This window comes from Falco naumanni, chromosome 4 (assembly GCF_017639655.2).
Source record: "Falco naumanni isolate bFalNau1 chromosome 4, bFalNau1.pat, whole genome shotgun sequence".
Lineage (NCBI taxonomy): Eukaryota > Metazoa > Chordata > Aves > Falconiformes > Falconidae > Falco > Falco naumanni.
The window spans coordinates 55,272,289-55,292,210 of record NC_054057.1 but is presented as its reverse complement, the minus strand read 5'-3'; the positions used below and the strand labels follow the sequence as shown (position 1 = coordinate 55,292,210).

The 19,922-nt window shown below is 41.0% G+C and overlaps 1 protein-coding gene across 2 annotated transcripts in view; it reads right to left on the bottom strand.

Annotated features, from left to right (window-relative positions):
- Positions 1–19,922, bottom strand: part of PRKAG2 (protein kinase AMP-activated non-catalytic subunit gamma 2) — a 223,167-nt gene that overhangs the window by 148,493 nt on the left and 54,752 nt on the right. For both annotated transcript variants that reach the window (XM_040592754.1, XM_040592755.1), the window contains exon 2: positions 6,879–6,950. In XM_040592754.1, coding sequence (XP_040448688.1) covers positions 6,879–6,950 — 72 coding nt within the window. The remainder of the gene's footprint in view (positions 1–6,878; positions 6,951–19,922) is intronic.

The window sequence follows — 19,922 nt, the reverse complement described above, 5'->3', positions numbered from 1 at the left end:
TTCACCTGGATGAGGGAATCTTTCTTTGCTCCTAATCTCTTCTTCCTTTCTCCTAGCTAAGCACATTAATGGCTCAGAGCCATCCTGTGATAGACCAGCAGACCCACACCTTCATTTTCAACAAACTCCTAGATGACAAATTCCCAGCATAAACCATTATCAGTCCCAGACTACCCCAAACAACTGAATGAAGCAGCTGGACAGAGGCTCAAACCATCAAGCAGTTGTCCATATGGCTTCTCTGCTCACTCACCATCTGATGGGGACTCTATCTGTGCTGCCTGGGCTCGGAGAGACCACAACCCAGGGACAGCCCCAAGTTGCACGTGGCCACTCTGCTTTAGTAGGTGCAACAGTTTGGCTCTCCAACAGGACCATGTCCAAGCCCTTCATCTCCGGGCCAAGAGAACGCTCCCTGATCTCCTTTATTTCTTGCTCCTGTTGACATATCCAAAGTGAACAACCTTTTATCTTGAGCTGTTAAGAATTATCCGTTCTGAAGGTCATCCAGGTCTTCCTGTATGAGGTCCTTCCCTATGATGAAAAAAACACCTCTCTTCGCATCATCAACCGATTTGGTTAGCATGCTTCTATTTTTTGTCTCAGCCTTATTAGCACAGACCAGTCCCAGGACTGAGCTTGGGGGAAACACCACCAGTTCTGTCCCTCCATCCAACAGTTGTCCTTTCAATAGCAGCCTGTCATCTTTCCCTTCACCTATTTTCTTACCTTACTTGAAATTCTTCATCTTGTTTTACAAGAAAAACTAAAGTGCACTACATTTAATCAGTACCATACGACAATCCCCAACAGAATGTGCTAAGAGACCAAACTATACATACTTCACCAAGAAGTAGTTTCTCATCATCCAAACACCATCCATCTCTGTCCTGCCTCTTCTCACTCACAGGCACAATTTTCCCAGACATTCTCGTTTTCTTTCCAATGCTTTGTATTGAAAATCTGGTCTCTCCATTTCAACCAAATAAAGTTCTAAGAAGCCATTTCTGCTCCCAACCTAGAACTTAAGGACCACTTAACTGCTGGGAAGAGAAGTAGCCTGCCAAAGCAATGTGCCCAGAAAAATGAACGAGCTCTGCTGAGAAGACCGTGACCATGCACAGACAGAGGCGGTGTCGGAGCCAGGGAAACCCAAGCACTGCCTGTGTCCCTGCCACAGCACCTCCACACAGCCATCTCCGCTGCTCCCGCACCAGGGTGCTCCAGCAACAGGTCTTTTCTTGGGCACAGAGCCTTCCCCAGAGGATGCCCTCCCTGCTCTGGCTCTGGTTCAATTTCAGGTGAATTTAGATTCATTTTTCAGAACAAGCTGAAAAAATGATCTGTCTAGAATACGAATGGGCTCAAGCTAAGGAGCCTTTCAAAATGCTTTGAATTGTAAGTGAAAGTTATTAAATACTCCTGAGCTCCATTCCTTTTTTCTCCAACTCCAAATAGTTAGGACATATAAGTTCTGTTTGCTTTTACAAGAGTGAGTTATTCGACCTTTATTTTGCCTCTCTTCACTTAAAAATTTATTTGAAAAGTGAGTACAGAAAAGGAACAACCTCCCACCATCCTTGACAGGGACAGTAAACACAATTAGAGACGATACACCAGATAGATGTCTGCACTTGTTTCCTGCCCTTCAACTGAATCTCAATAAAAAAGCCCTTTGATAAAGTTAATTGGATGATTCTCTTATTCTGCTGGAATAAAAGAGCTCGCAGAAACACAAGAGCTGACTTCATTAGACTGAAAGGTAATGAAGGACTTACTCTCCCAGGCACTATGTGGTCCCATTCACCACTAGTTCCCTTGGTTCTGCATGAGCTGTAACAATTGAGATGACAATGTATTTTACGGGATCAGAGATGTCTCTTCCCAAAACTAAAGTACAATGACACTTTCCAAATTAAAATACAATGGGATGCGGCTGGCTGCTCTGGCAGGCTCTGAGATCTCTGCATTGCTGTATGGACGGTCGGGGTAAGGTGTCCAGCAGCAAGCAGGACTGCTCAGAGGCAAAAGCAGGCCTGAGGAAAGGTGAAAGTAGAGCTGGCTCCCTGTCCACTTCCTAACCCTTAACTGCATTTATTTTAAAATAGTAGATGGGAAGGAGCCATGAACGTGACAGTGCAGTGACTGTCCTACATGCCCTTGCCCTGAGGCTCCCTGCACCCACTGCAGGTGCCCCATGCCAAGGCTGTGGCAGCATCCAGGACACGCTCCCCATCCTCACTGCTCATAAAGAAACAGATAATTAAAAGATTGGGAAAAAGTAAATCAAAAGCAGATTTATTATCTAGTGAAGGGTGGGCTAGAAGTGACACGTTTTTTGTTTCTCCTCCCTGTTCCATGGGTTGCTTGTGCAGTTCCCATGAGTCGATGGACAAAACAAAACAAATGCTGGGACCAGAAGCAGGACAGTGTTCCTTGAAGTCCTTCAATACTGAAGTCACTCCTTGGATGTTGCCTGATCCTAGTTCATCAACATTTTCCTGCACTACTGATAGCAGAACTGAGCCAAATGTAGTTTTTACAAAGCCTCTACTTTCCATCCTATTCTTTTGTTCGTACGTCCAAAACCCAAAACTGATCCTTTAACCACTGTGTTCACATCCAGAGTCTATGTACAGCTGATTACCTACAGCTATTCTTAAAAACTAATCAAGGCTTTGTGAAAGACTTCCCAAAAATAAAGTCTGCATTATTTGCTCTAGGTGTAACAGGTCACAATTTGGCCAAATTGAGACATACTGTTTGCTTGCAAAATGTGTTTTAAGGATTCAAGTCATTCTGCATTGGAAAATTTCCTGCTCAGAATTTACCACTCTTTTCCCCCTCATTTTTGCATGAACTACAAATTGTATCAGTAATGAATCTGTATTTCTTTCAAGTCACTGATAAAGTATGATATAGTGCAGCAACAGAATGTTTTGTCTGTCTAGAAACAAAATCTTCCACTGATGAGTCTAAACTTACTTTATCAGCCAGGTTTTTATTCATTTAATAGTCTCCATGTTCGTTCAGTATCATTCCAGTTTCTTAAATCAAAATCCTTGTGATACTGTTTTATATACATGACACCAACACTATGACATTTTCCATCCAAATTTGTAATTCATTTAAAACCCCACATTTGTTCAATAAGAACTGTTTACCACTAATTCCAAGCCAAATTAGTCTATTATAACAGCATCCTCAACTATCCAACATTAGCTATGTCATTGTTTTGCCCAGGACTAACGTTAGACTGAGAAACCTGCAAATTATCCTAATTGCAAATGTTTTAAATATTAACACTTAATTGCTGGTTTTGCAGTCTTCTGGAACTTCATCCCTGCTCCAAGATTTATTCAAAATCAGCACTAGTCAGAGAAAGCTCTGCCAATTCATTCAAGGGTGTTTTACCACAGTTGTTTGGTTTTAATTGTAAAATGCCTAGCTTTAGCATCTTCTGCTTTAAATACACTTAAGTTATTGATAGGACAGAGTCACCATACACCTCACTGGCTTTTCCCCCATGTAGAGAAAAGACTTTTTAATGCACACTTCCAACCTTTCTTCCATATTTTTATGACAATTCTATTATTTCCATAAAGGAATGGATCAATATTATTCTTCAGACTAGTTTTCTTCCTCCTCCTCCCTCCTCCCTCTATAATTTGCCAGCTGCCTCCCCATGGACAATTTTCTTTTTGTGTCATTTTCTTTTCTCTAATCATTCATAATCCTGGGCTTTCAGCTGAAAGCAACAGTTCTCAGTTTCCTATAATTTCCACATCTTATCCTTTAACCTACATTTTAGATGAGAGATCTATAATCAGTCATGGTATTAAGACCTCTGAAATTGATAGAGCCATTTGGGTGCAGAGGGGCACTCATCCCTGACTGCTGCCCTGCCACACCGTACCAGAATTATTTTCTGAATGATACATCACTCATGATTTTCCAGGCCTCTAAACTGCCCGTCTTCCACTGTCTTCTTCCAGACCGAGGAAACCCAGTAAATCCAATTGCATCCCAGCTCCCAGTTGTCTTTGTCTATACCAGTTTATTTAATGATCCTCTATGGTCTCTCTGCAAGAAAGATTCAAGCCACTTCGGGAGTGTCCTGGCTTTGAGGACGGGGCAATCAGCAATACCAGTTGTTTTAGACAAAGCTACCAGTACAAGTATTAAGACATTTTTTTAGGCAATAAGAAAGGCCCGGATACCTGCCACAGCCACAAGAACTACTTTTCTCCATCACACTATGCCAAAAACTTCTACACAAGATTCTTCACAGTATTATATTCTCCATCTTCAACAAAGGAAGATGAAAACTATCCCTGTTCTCTTCCTGCCATTGGTCATAAAGGAAAGAAGAATACATCATTTATTATAGCAGCCATGTTAATCAGAAGTGATTAAGGCTAAACTTCAGGAAATGTGTGTCACATTCCCACCACTGCCAAAAATTTCCTATGTGAACCTGCACAACTAATTCTTCCTAGCTGCATAATGAGGATTGTTGTCATGGGATAATGATTGAGAGACACTTGCATGGCAAAGTGCTGCAGATCTCTGTGAAAAATGTTAATTCAGTTTCTAAAAGCCTTTCACAAAGAACAGGAGAATTGAATTAATGGCAGATCGGAAAGACGGGTTGTGAACTACTCTTCATTACCTTGATCTATAGCCCAGGTGACAGAAGAATTGAGTGCAGGAAGAGACATTCCTGATGAATTGCCTGTCTCCAACATGACAGGTGAATGGAAATTATAAAATACTGACTTTTAATATACAAAACTTACACACCATACTGTGATTTCAAACTTCAACAAAGAAAAACCATCTCACTTGAAAGTGAGGAGCAACTTGGGGACTTCTTAATGTAGCACCGATAGGGACAGGCAAGCTTTTAGTTATAATTAAATAAATAATGCAGTCTGATGGTACTTATCATTCACTAGCAGCAAAGGTCCCATCCTTCCCACTGAGGGAAATGATATATGGGGTGAGGTGTGTGGCAATGGATTTTATTAGTTTCTTATCAGAAGTTGGGCACTGCCAGCTCATTTCTTAACACTTTGTTGCATGTGTTGAACTGAGATCCAAGTATAATGTTAGAAAAAAATCTTGGTCTTATACACTCAATCAAAAAGGTCAGTTAAATAAGCGATTTCAGATGTTAAGCCTCAGTTGCATGGTTAGTCCAAAGTTAATTGCACTTCCATAAGCAGAATTTGACTCAAGTCTGGTGAAAAAAACTAGCATTTACTGAAGCTGCAAAAAGGGGCAACTGATGTTCTTCCAGTTCTCCCAAGATAAGTGCTCATCAAATGACAGTCTCAAGACCAGTAAGAGGGAAACCAGGGGATTCATAAATGGTGAAGTGGAAACCATTAAATGATATAATGTACATATGCAGAAATAAACGATATAAAGTACACGCGAGAGACTAGCTTTGGAATATTTTTTTTCTTCATGACTGAGATGCATGCAGCTTTCTCACCTTTCTTTGGGAAAAGGAGGTGATAAATGGAAAAACTGAGCTTTAGCTAGAAACCCCTGCCTTCTACCAGAATGACAACCCTTTCCAAAAACATCACATCATTCACTTTATTCAAACCCTCCAAACAAGCACCTTTTGGTAACGCTGTATATTTTAGCTTCCCTGGCATCTGCAACAGTTTCTCTGTGTCAGTGACTCCTACCTCAGTCTTAACGCACAAAAGAACAAGGCCAATGTTATAAACTTGTTCAATTACTGATGGATTGCTGAATTTTTTTTAAACAATTGTCCTTTGTTGTGAGGTGCAAAGGAATAGAAACTCGTACTGTCATGTTATTATTGTTCCAGGTGCAGATTAGCTTAAATAAGAAGATATTTGTTGCTTCACCTGCCTTGAACTGTAACTGCAGACGCTTTGACAAACAGCTTGTAGCAGGTTTATTCCTCACGGAGTCCACAGCCTTGTAAATACTGTGACAAGTCAAAGTGGTCCACTGTGTAGCTATAGACCAGCTTTTGGGGTTATCTACTATTTGGAGGAGTACCTCTCTTCCCCAAGCCCAAAACTTGGTTGGTAGTATGCTTACATTAAGCAGACCAGTTTGTACTTCAATGCTTTGTGAAAATGATCAGACCAGGACCTAAAGATGACAGATCCCACCCACAATTTCTCTTGCTTTGAAGGCTGTGTAGGCACTGTATAACCATCCCCAATGTCATCCATCGAATATGCTCTCCTGATCATTTTAAAGCAAGCAAAACCTGGGAATGCATTGGTTTAAGTTAATAGCAGGCCATCAGAAAAACAAATCATAGCAATGCCTCCAGAAGGATAACCTTGAGTTAATCCCACATTGCAAAGGAACCTTTCCACCTTGTTGACAGGAAGACCCTACTGCTATGGCTTCAGCAAATAAAGGCAGCTCATTTTGCCAGTGGAAAGGACAGATAGATCAAGGTCACTGAACAGAGAGCAACCACCAGGAGACAATTCCAGGTAAACATACCAACAGCCACAGACACCTGTTTGGGCACTGTATTTCTGTAGCAACACCACAAATTTTACTAGCTAATTGTATTCCTGAGAATGCAGTTCTGCAATATCCCTTCATTGAAGTACAACAGTGTTACACACAACATCTGCAGTATTTAAAACTGTACCACCAGAGGTTAGCATCGCTTACAGGTATCCTGCATAAGCACCGTCATGGTAAGGTCTGCAAAAGTTACTATATTTGCCTTCATGCATCGCTCTCAACAGGTTAATGGTATGGCAGGAAAGATTAAAACCCCAGGCTTTTTTAAAGCCTAATAAATTGTGTTTACCACCAAGAGACTCAACCACTACAGCAAAGGTGAAACTTTGGAAATATCTTACCTTGCGAGAAGCATTTTTGTCTGTGCTCTCCACATCACCGTCCAAGAATGGCATGGCAAATGAGCTGAGATCCTGCCAGGACAGAGAAGAAAAATGGATGTCCTATATTAATGTCTTCTTCCTTCCATCAGAGCATCCCATGATTGTAGCCCGTTGTTTTATTTCCAAAGTGCCCACTGCTTTACCCATAGCAATTGCTGGTAACAAGGCAGTAACACGGGCTCTGATCATTCTCGTTGGCTGTGAAACCAATGGCAGATGTAAGTAACAAGTGAATAGGGAGCTCTTAGCAGCACTTGCACTATATAGCCATGAAAATGCACCCACACAGCCAAAGACAAAAGTCCTGTGCCTAAACTTTCAGGAGAAGGTACCCAAATCCCACAGAAAACTCTGTAGGAAATTACAGTTTAAACACAGTCACTTGCTCAGTGAATGGCCTACCTTACTTTTAGTGGTGTGTACAATCTTAGTTTAAAAATTATTTATGACAGTAAAGAAAACCTGAATGAGAATATACCGATGTTCTAAAAAAAATGTAACATATATAACAAAGAGGGAGAAAACTCCAACAGTGCTCTGGGAGGAAATAACCAATTCATTTGCATAAATGAGAGAGAAGCTCCCAATTCTGCATGCCTAAAGATAATAAAGCCATAAGAAAAGCACACATGTTCATCTTTAAACCAAAGATGTAATTACAAAACCAAACTGTAATTACATTCTGCATCCTGCCGTCTGTTCTGTTTATGCTACTTCATGTTCCAGCTATGGGATTTTTAGAGCTCCTTTCTACGTGCATAAGGAAATTATGTTAGTGTCAAGTATAGCATCTGTTTGATCAGAAAAATAGATAATGAGTAAGTCTGCAACCAAAAGCATGAGGTTGCCTAATGCTGTGTTCTGTAGAACTGAATCTGGGATCCCAAATCTTGATCTAAATGTCAGGAATACCTCCCCAGTGCAGAACATCCCAGATGCAAGGCATCATCCTTTTCATGTAATGATTCAGTGCTTCTCTACCACCACATCTGCATGCCATTTAAAACAGGTCAAAACATAAATAAAAAGCAATTTCATGTAAACCAAATTTGAGATTAAATATAGCTTAATTAAAAATTAGCACCATTCGGGAAGTCTGCAAGTCTTGCTTGCCTTCAGAATTCGTAGCAGCCACAGGTCTAATCACATCACATTGTGTAATCATACTAAATCCAAAATATGCTCAAAAATGTGTATAACTCAGGCATAATCCTTACAAGTGTTTGAAAATATTCTGGTTACATAACAAACAACAAAAATAAGGAACAAAATATTGAATTACTGGAACTGAAGCACATGGGAGTAATTCATGCCAAGTTGGAAAGGGGAAGAAAAAAAAAAAAAAAAAAAAGCAGCAGCAGCCAGGCTTGGCCAAGCTGGCCCCAAATCATTAGGCCACAAACCAAAGTATTCATGACAAATTAGTATGCTCTCAGCTCTGTCTATGCACATTCAATGGGAACCATCTACAAAGGGCCAAACAATAAAGCATCAACCCAAGCATATAACGTCACCCTCATCCCCATGCTTTAACGGCTGTTTTTCACGTCACCTTTGTTTGCAAATAAAAACATTAAGGAAACTTTTCAAAACCAAAAGAAGAGGCAATTTGTTTGGATTAGATTTTCACTGTTATCAATATCTGACAGAGGCTGAACCAGGCACCACAGGACCTTAAAGAAAAACTTCTGTATTAATTTGCTTAGTTAAGATAAAAATGACTTACATACTCCATATAAAAAATATTCATCCATAAATGGCATTTATAAACACTGTCAATAAATGGATTATCATTATTATTGTTATTCCTACTTCATATGTTACTGCAAGACTTCAGTGAAGAATCTCTGTTAAGAAGTTTAAAAGCCTAATGGAAAGTTACACAAAACCAAGTATCCCCTCATGTTGACTTTAATTTAGCCAAAGGATTTACCAACGTTTTCCTCTACCCATCTTCGGTAGTGCAGAAGCTGGAATCTGATGTGTGCTAAGTCGTTTTCCATGAAATAAATCAAGGAAATAACCTCTTTTGAGCTCCATATATTGGCAACCCTATATTACTGCTTGGTGTAATCTACAGGGAGAAAACCTGCTGGTTAGGAAGGCTGGAGAGTGGATAGAAGAAACTGGGTTTAAGGGGACACATACCAAGTAAACAGGGTTGAAAAAGCTATTCAGAAAATCTGGAACAGCTAAGAATGAAACTGTAACTTCTTTTTTTGAGCAGAGAATTTAAAAAACCAGCAGGGGGTAGGTAGGTACAGCTATTTTTCTAGAAGCTAAATTTCAGGTCCCGGTTACAATTCCAAGCTTAAAAACACACATATATTAAATCTTAAAGTCTAAAAGTATCATGAAACCCAGCTGACACTCTATTCTAATTTTTACCTCTCAGATATCATGGAGGTATGCTAACTTCTTCTGTCTTTACAACAACTGGAACTATACTTTGGACAGCATGAGGCCTGCCTTTGTTAATACAGTGCTGGAGAACATTTCAAACAGGGTAATAATTGTACTGTTAGTCCTGTGATAAAGTCTGTAATTGTAGCTGCTGTCTAACAATTTTTTCATCTTCCACTTCTTCATGGGATTCTCTGTGTGAAGGCATCCATTTACAGAAGGAAAAAATACACGTACCAAATCCCAGGCTGCAAATACTGCTCTCTCAATTCCAACCTGTTGGTTAAGCAAGGAAATTAGATGCTTATTTTCTCTTTGCATGTATCTCTGCAGAATACAGACTATCTTATTTCTTCCTTGTGTTCCTCTTCATCCAGCAGCTGATGATACAGTAACTCCTTAAAAAAAGGCAAAACAAAAATTGCTCCAAAAGTGTTGCAAAACACCACAGAACTCTTGACAGGCCAATGGTGCAGCCACAGCCCCTATCGCGTATCTGACCGCTCTGTTCTTCTGCCAACAGACACACATTGAAGGGTTGCTCTGCCATTAACCTGGGATTGCAACTGTTCTTAGACGACTTTCTTGCTCTCCAGCTCTGCTTTGCTGCACTTGGAATAAATGCTCTGGAAAATCACATGGTTCTGGAGAGACACTTTAGAAACCTCTGCCAAAGGCATACAATGACATCCTGGTACAAGGAAGAGTCCTTCGCATTTGAGGCTGCAGAGCTCTGGCTGAAAAACAAATAGCATTACTCCCTGTATCCATCAGTCCTGCATTATGTCCTCGGATAGGCAACTTCTGCAGAGACCACAGTCTATGATGATCCCTGGGCACCAGAGACTGCAGCTCCTAGTGCTGCTAACCTGGAATTAAGAGTATGAAAAGCCTATTTCGCAAGGTTTTGTTAGCTTTCCTGCCACGCTCCTGTTCCTCAGCCAGTCCTTCACATCACTCAGCGCTGACAGCCAGACGTCACTCCTGCCATGCCCAATTAGAAAAAACCGACCTCTTGAGCAGTTTAGATTGACTTTACAGACACAAAGCTGCTTCAGATTTATTTTGTTTTCAATCCACTTCTATTTACAAAAGGTTGTCATGGCAGCTTCTGTTATATTCACTGAAGAATACGGCCCTGGGGATATCAAAGGTTTTTCCAGAGGACAGCAGGGCTGTGACACAGCAGAGCCAGGACTCAGTGCTCCTGCTACCCACCAGGCTCCCTCCTGGGGAGGGCAATCTCCTACACCACCTACTCAACAGGCCATGCTCCAGGACTTTTCTTATGGATAGCGCAGGAGGTTAGCAGATGTAAAAAAGCAACTAAATCGACTTTATTGTTTTTAACAGGTTTATCAGCTGCTTTAGTTTTTGCAGGGTGTAAATCAGGATAATTTTGTCTGCAAGCGCACTTACTTTCTCTACCACTTCTTTCCCTGCTTCCTCTAGGAGAAAAACAGGTATCTCGAAGGTTACAGATTCTTCACTCCGATTTCTCCTCCAAAGGTGAGACTAACTCTAAGGTTATTTTTGTCTGGGTTACCCCTACAGGTAGAGGATAAACCTTCCTAATTCCAGCTCATTTTCCTCTGACAGCTCTTGTATCAGGATACTTGGAATTACGTGGAAAGAAGGAAGAATACAATTTTTGTTCTTTGACGTCCTGGGAAAACAAAGAACCTTTTCTCACAACTGTTTTGAACAACAGGAACAAACCCCACATTTTAGGATACAGAAAGCAAATATATTGGCTGGCATAGCATAGCCAAAGAACAACAGGAGCAAGATCTGGTTAGCCAAGCCATTTTTCACCTTTTCCAGCCAGTTTCACTATTGCTTTCCTTACTGGGGAGGATTCCTGCCAAAAAGGCTTGCCCAGACACGCTGGTCTGGAAGCTTCTGCAGTTGGAGACCTTGGTGTCAGAAGAAGGCCTCCAGCACTTCTGTTGCAGAGGCTGCAATCTTAAATAACAGACCACTAAAGCCTTGCATCCAGTAAACAACATAGAATAAACAGGATTCTTTTTTTAATTGTTTTGTTTCAAGGCTACTTTGGCAGCCAGGCTGACAAAGCTTCCCTGCAATGGCTGAAGACAAGGAGCCAGCCAGGTACTCGGTGGCATGCTGTGATTGACAGGTCAGAGACCAATTTCCAAGCCATTTTGGGTGGAAGCAGGGCCTTTTTATGGCCCCACTCAACAATGGTCCAACATTTCAGGGCTGGGTATCAAAAGAATATTTTACAAACAGCTCCCTGCTGCCATACTTTGCAACTGTCCCTTCAAATGCAAGGCATGGCCATGAACAACACGGTCATGTGAAATCTGTGCCCATGGTCATGGGTCTGTGCCCCACCAACACTGTCAATTCTCTGGCCATGCTTCAGAGTTGACTCGGGTCAGAATAGCTTCACGGTAGCCCCATGTCCTATCGCTGCTGAAAGGCTGGGTTCCTCAGCTATAAGCAACTTCAGAGTCCTAGCGTAGGTAGCATCATGCAGTCCTAACTACTGATGGTGTCACCTATGAGACATTATTTTTCGGTTTCACTAAGTTCTATATATGTGCTAGGATTGCACTGAATTTAAGGATGTGAAATGCCTGCCAGACATTACAGTTTCTCTTTACAACATAACTCAAGCAGGAGGTGACACTTTACTAAGACAGCTTTTCAATATGGGGAGACAGCTCCTTTAATAAAATAAACAAAGAAAACAAGATACAGAGAAATTAAGCTAAGTGCTGACAAGAACCCTGATTTCACAAAAAATTGCTGAAAGCTGCACTCATACTCCAGCTATCCCGCCAAGGACAAAGAAAGTCGGGATTTTATTAACATCACCTGTGAACAATTTCGTTCATCTCAGTCTGCACACCAGCAGATTTTTTTTTTTTGATCAACCTTGGATTCGTACCTATTACAAGCCTATATAGAACTCTGAATAGCAAATATGCTACATACGCTAATAGCCTGTGAGCAGAATCCAGAGTCTGAACTCTGTGGAATAGAGGGCATAGCTTCGTAGCTCTGATTGATAAGAAATTTTTCTTTTTTTTGAGAACAATCTTATCTAGATGCCTTTGGGGATTTATATCAAATCACTCAATTATTGCACAAGGAAGGATTCAAAACTGACGTACACAGGAACTTCTGTCCTTTTGCTTTTGCTGTTTTGATATACTATCGTAGTATAGCGTAAGTCTTGCTACATTGCTTTATGCCTTCAGAAGCAGGTTGCTCATTGCTTTGCTTTTCTCCCTCCCCCATGCCATCTAGACTGCAGCATGTGTTTTGGAGACAGATATATAAGTCGTACTGTGAGACTGAGGATGCTGGTGACTAAGTCTCGGTATGACTCAATGGGAGTGGGCAGTAACAGATGTACAAAGCTGGTTAGCTTTGTGCAAGCCAGTTCTGTACTTCAACAAGGCTATTCCAATTTATTTGTTTGCCGTTACTCTTAAGGCTATTTGTATTAAAAAAGAACAACTGAGCGGGTCTGAAGATTTTGAGATTGTAGAAATGAGATATAGAGACTTGATTTTGTCCACAGTATGAAGATGCCAGAGGCAGCATGGTCCGGAAGGCAGCCGGTGTCTGTGCATAACCAGATGTGCACACTTCAATGTCAACATGGATACAGCATCAGATTTGAAATAACAGAATGTAAATCACCTTAAATTATGTGCCTGGAAGAAATGGGAAATATTCAGTCCCAGGGAGGCATAATCTAAAAAGTTAGGGAGTAATGGCTGGCTGAAAGCTAACCCAGATCTCAGTATATGAAAATCCCCATCCATCTGGTGATTATTCAATATCCTATATTAAAAAACTCATATACGAAAACTTTGCCTAAGAAAACCAGCCTACATGTAATTTCAAGGCATTTATTTCAGCTGTAACAAGAAACAGACAAAATACGGAAGAGCTACTGAAGCCATTTCTCCCCCGTTCTCATCCATGGGTCACCCAGTTTGGATTGCCACCACTTGGTCAGAAAGAGCTGCTAAAACTAAGAATTTCAAGGGGATAAAAAAAAACAACCATGAAACCAGTACGTCTTTGATATTTCCCTGAAAACAGCTGTCTTTCAAGCTGTTCTGCCTGAGTTATCCTGATCATGGGATATTGGCAGCGTCCAGCCCAGTCTTCTTCATTTCTAAACCTCTTGATGGATCCTGACAGGCACTAATCTCCAGCAGTCTACAGCAAGTTCACCTTTTGTCTTCTGAGGCTGTAGACAAGGTTCATCAACAAAAACTGCTAAGAGATTCTGGATTGTTGTTTGTTTTGTGCTCAGCCTCAGACTTAAACCAGTAGGACACATTCCTATGCTGTTCATGGAAAAAATGAAATTTTCTTTTAAGCCTCATGCTCTCCTGCCAGGAAACACCATCGTATCTTCTTGATGATTCAGCCTTTGCAGATGAGCTGAGCACAGATAGCCTGGGGTGGGATGCAATCAGTTCTGCCTGAAGCCCCATAATATTTTTAATGTCCAGAGAGCTCAGGGCTGTATGGAAATGCTGTGATGAAGGGTACCGCTCTCCACCTCATCAGTAAGTCACAGACCATCACAAGGGGCTCCCTGAATACGATCCCCATGCACACGACAGCCTGGTTTGTCAGCTTCTTCACACCACGAACCACACAGCATGGTACTGGCAGCATGTTTATTACAATGGCAGATGGACAACCCAGCAAACGTGTAAATAATGAAATGTCATGTAAAAAAAAAATAAAAAAAAAAAAAAAAGAGGAGAGAGAGAGAAAGCGAGAGAACAGCAGAGAAAGCAAGTCAGGGTTGAAAACAAAATTCTCAATATTCCCTGTGACACCACAATCCACAAACAAACTCATTATTAAGTGCTATTCCGGGTGCTCAACTCAAGTCAACCTTTCTCTGGTGAGACATTTCCTCCAAGAAGCACCCAAAGTTAGTAAGAGACACAAGGTGAAAGCAGAAGTTAACATACCTCAGACCTGGAAAATGTGGTCAGATGAGTGATGAGGGAATTAAGAAACAACCAAGAGACACGCCTACAGGGTAGGACTGCAGGAGACTGAAAATATTACCCTTCAGATGGCACGTACTCAGTGCCAACAGAATTGCTTTCCAATAGTTATATAGTTGTCTTACATAAACAAGACACAGAATCCCAATGTATTTGCAAAGAAAAGCACGCATTTGCTATAAAACTTAACTTGAGCCACAGCGAAATAGCAGAAGTGCAGGAAACAAAAGATGATTTTCCCATAATGTAATGAAAACACTTGAGACACTGCAGCATGGGGGCAATCTGAAGAGGATTCAAAGCAAGGATCATCACGAAGCTTTCTAAATCATCTCTACACTTCAGCTACTTTAAAAGTCACCGTGTTGTGCATTTTTTATGTTTTTCCCCACTCTCTATAGGCCAATTCTCTTTGAAAACCATTTCTTAAAGAAGTGTAAACCAAAACAAAATCAGAACTGAAAACCTCCAGCTGATGGCCTTGCCTGAGAAGGACTTGCAGGGCTCTCCCTTGCATATATATGACTAAAAAAGGTGACATTCACACCAAGCAGAGAATCTCTGACATAAATACTTGAACTGCAACTATTTTTTCCAGTTCACTGCATTTAAGGAAGACAGCTGCCTGTTGCCTCCTCTTTACATTCTTGTCAGTTAATAACCATGAATAATCTTAACAGCTAGAAGAAAGCTTATAGCTGGAAAGCCAGGCAAGCAAGGGATTGCTCTGATCAAGTAGTCCCTCAACTAAAAAAGAAAGAAAGTAAAAAAAAACCACCAACCCAGAATAGGGAAATTAGGCAAGGAAAAACAGAACAGGATGGCTCTGTGCTTAGTGTATGAAAGACCTGAACGGGAGGTCAAAGGGGACAATACATGGAGCCCATGACAAAGGAAGATTCCCCTCTTGATGCTTTCCTGCTGCATTTTCCTACATCACTTTGCAGCTGCAGAGAACAATTTTATGTCTACAAATTTTACAGTTACTTTGCTATAGTTTATCTTGACGTTTTAGCACCACATGTAAAATGAGACCAATATGCTTTATTCCATAGCCTAAACTATGTTTTTTCTTTTCCCAAAAGAACGGATATCTTCATTCTTTGCCCTCTGAGCTCTTTATTTAAAGGTGCATTTTGCTGAAGCTGGCAACATAAAAAGCCCTCAAGGACAGAAGAAAGCTCAAAATCTCAAAGGTAATCTAGAAAACCAGATCACATTCATAGTACAGTACTTTGCCCTAAATCCAGCTTGTATGTCCTTCAGGTCCCACCCTTGGCTTTGAGCTGAGAGATGCTGAAATTTGGTACCATTACTACTTTTTCCAGTTAGCAGCGCCATGCAATACTAATAAATTACATCTTTCATCCTGTGGGAATCTACTTTAAAAACTGCATATCCAGTCCAGAATAGCTTCATGGACAGACTTAAGTGATGAGACTTCCATTGCGTGCCCTGGCTTTCTGGTTTACCTCTAGGAAGGCATCAAAGGACAGGATATCTATCATCTAACTTCAGCCATCCAAAACACCAGTCATCTACCCCACACTTTTTGTCCAGCCTAGAGAGCAAGGAAAAGCCAACATCTCCAATGGGCAATTTGCTCCCCTTCCCCTGGTTTGGGAGAGGTTAGACAACTTTGGGTGAATCAGCAAAGTATAAATGAACCCTGCCTCTTACCTCTCTCTCTTTACTGACTATAAAGTGGGAATAAAATAACTTATTTACCTTTCCCCCCTCTATTCAGAAAGCAAGCTGTCCAGACAAGGGATTGCATCTTACTACAGGCACGTCTACACAGCAATTGCAAGCGTGGTTTACACCAGCTCACTTTCACCCAGCTCCACACAGCACTGATAAAAGTGTAGCCATGACAACACATGGGTTAGCGTAGGCTGCAAAATCCCTGCGGGAGGCTGAGTAAATACTCCAGCAATTTAGCTCACTTCGAGCTCCTTGCTCCCGCTGTTGTACATCTGTCAGGACTCAGCCGGGCTAATTTAAGGCCAACTTCAATCATGTCTTTGCTTGCAGTCTAGACACACTATAGGCATCCATACAATGGGTAGCACAATGAGGTCCTAAGCTCTGCTGGCGTTTCTAAGTGTTCCTAAGATGTTCCTAATTTTCCTTGCACAGCTTTGGCCGCTGCGTAGGAAACAGGGTTAACTCTTTGACAGGGTGAGCACCCATTGAAGTGAAACTGAAGGAGCCATTATGTCCAGCTGGAAAAACTAGAACCTAATCTTCAAGAAAACAGGCCAGCTATACAACCTCTGGGAAAAGCATGTTTGTTAAGAGAATTGGTGTGACCTAAGGGAGATGACCAAGGGACAGTATTTTTCACACTTCCAGACCTCCTCACACCAAGCCCAGGCCACTCATTAAGGCTGTCTCAAGGGATGTGCTTCAAAAAGCATCATAGCTCTGTTCCGAAAAGGTGTCAGAAGACACCAATGACCATCTCTGGAAGAAAGATGGATAAAATATTTACCCATCTGGAAAATCTTATGAACAATGAGACAAATGGAAGAACACAATAAAGGGATTACTCACTCTTAGTTGAAATAGCTATCACTGAAAATAAGTTTTCGCAGTGGGTTCAGTTTGGAAATAATCCTCATATGGAAAGGGAAGGACAGAAATAACATACTGGGGTTTTTTTTCTCATTACTGTACATGCAATGCTAAAATTTTAAGGCAGATATTTCCACAAATAAACTGCAGGCTTCTTTCAAAGGCTATGGCTTTCATTGGTATCTACTCTTACCCCCTAAAAAAATAAATTGCTCCTAGTTTAGATCCAGTGCAGGGAAAAAACCCCTTACGAATGAGCCATATTCACTTCTGGCTCCTTTAGCAAGAGTCTTCTGTTTTTAACCATCTTATTCTTCATGTGCCCATTTAAGCATCACGACTACAATAGACCTGTCTGAACACACTGTGGAGAAAAGACAAGCAAACAGACAATCAGGTAAATTCAATTGAAAACTTAAGCTTGATATCTACATATACATGTTGCCAAAAGTAATTTCTGCCCTATGCAATGGTTTTGAAACCCAGCAGACACACTGGTGAGCTGAAACAGGCAAATCTGCATTTGGTGTGGCTGGCAGTTTGTGCACCAAAATGTGTCAAGAAGCATTTGATCCTGCTTGGAAAGTGTGGGAAACATTTCCATGTTAGCAGGACACCCTGGACATAGTGACAGATGGGCAGAGTACGAGCCTGGCGCGGGAGAGGCCATTTTATAACTGGCTGTTGCTCCAAGCCATGTGGCAGACAGTCCAAACCCATTTGTCACAAAAAAATACAACTCACACTGGGATTACCAAACCAATGCACAGGGAGAGCCTCTGCCTGCGGCTCAACCCGGTACGGACACCCGCGCTGCCAAGGAGCATCACCAAATTCTCCCACAAAACAAGCAAGCACCCAGGCGGGAAAAAAAACTTAAATGAAATACAACCAAACCATCTTTTTTTTTTCTCAAGGTTAAGTCCACAAGGAGGAAATTTTGATTCATAGTAAGGTTTTTTTATTCTTACTTTGCTTTTTATTTTTATTTTCATAGAAAAATACTGATTTTTTCCTCACTAACAAAAATTAAGCTAATGCAAATAATATGGTCCTAAAAAAATTGGTTATTTTTTTCTCACCAGGAATGCCAATTTCTATGTATATGTATTGAATAGCTGTACAACTATTAGTATGCATTTAAATCCAAGTTTTGTTAACATTTATTTTGAGCTCTATTAAGAATGGAAATTGGACTTAGAACTGCAATCAGGCAGTAGAAGTCATTAAATACCTATTAAAAAAGTGTCTCTTACATCAAAGCAAGAGGATAAATCTATCAAAATATTTATCAGTTCAAAAAGCAAAAGTATTAATATCTACAGTGAGAAGCAGAAACAGACTTCACTGGTGACTAAGTCCTCCTAGATGTAGATGTGTCAGGGCTCATCTCATGGGGCATCATTTTTTTTTTTTTTACACACATATAAAACATGCTGTCACATAGGAGAATATATATGGCAAACATAATCATATAATGTGTGCCTATAGACAAGATAGCAAGCTTTTACAGTTTTTTAACTGCCATTTCTTTTAAATTTAAGATGATTACATATATTTCTTGGCTCCAAATCAGCTTGTCACTGGACATACTTTGGTGGCCAAACATGCTGAAATGACACAGGGATTTTCTCCTCCCAATGGAAAAACCACCAGTGGCTGTTTGCTGCCTGAAGCAAACTGGCTACAGGTGGCTTCCACCAATGCTATGGTTTGCCTTTAAAGGTTTGCAACAATATTGCTTTTAATTCTCCTGATTTCTTCTTGATGAGTGTCAGACATCCTAGTACAGATTGATGGAGTGGGTTTTGGGGGTGGTGTTTTTTTTTATTTATTTCAAACTGTAGCATTTTTCAAAACAAATACATTTTTATTCCACTCCCAGAAATAAAAATTGACTAAATTGAAGTGCAAGAGAGTCCTCTTTTGTTGGGTCTCCCACTGCCTCCCTTTGGATCAAGGGTTGGCCCCAGGTCGCCAGGATCTATTTCATCCTCCTGCCCACCGTTCCCTCTTCCAACAGATGCTCCTGCTCTCTAGACTCCCAGTTTCAGCAGCTTCAGGTTTCTCTCACCTCCCAGGACTGCCCAAAGTCAGTGCAGCCTCTGCTTTCCAGCCTCTCCTAAACTCCTAACTCTTCAGCCCATACAGGGGGTATAGCTAGGGTGAAATTCCTTCCCCAAAGGCAGGTATTCTAATCTCTCCTGTGGCCTATAACAGCAGCTAAAACACAGTGACCAACAAGCAAAACACACAAGATGCTGGCAAAATACATTGCATCTTATGCTAGAATAAATTTCAGTTGCTATTCACTAAACCCCTGCCATCATCCCACTAACAGGGCACCTTTAAACCCTTCAGGCTTTGGGTCTGGTCCCAGAAAAGAGTCAGCCTCATCATTATCGGACATTCATTATCTCCCAGGTCCATTAACTGCAGCACAAATTGCATGCGCTCAGCATTTATTCTGGTAGTGGAAAGAGAAAAATGCAAGAGGAACACATGAAGCCTGTAATACACTTCTCTATCCTGACAAATCTCATCAAATATCAAATTAAAATCAATAAGCAGAACAGGAGTTGCTGAAAACCTGCTCTTTGGGGTTTGCAGTGACTAGCCACAGCAATTAGTTGCCCAGCAGTTCAGGCTGCCCTGAGATGAGCAGCATGAGAAACCAGGCATTGCAGGATGCAGAGACCAGATGGTTTTAGGCTGAAATTAAATAAACACCCCCCAAAAGATAATCCCTCTTTCCAAAACACTAAGGAAAAGTTATGCAAGGAAAAACCAAAACAAAACAAAAAACCAAGCTACATTCTTTAACTAGATAAAAGAACATTTTGTTCTGCCTTGGAGTATCTATTGTAATTAAATGCTCTAAAAACAGGACAACAGCCCTGTGCCAGCCATGCATACAAAAGAGACAAAACACTGAAAAAAACCAAAATACCCGAGAACCATGCATTTCTTACACAGCTTGAAGAATGCCTGCCTTCCGACAGAG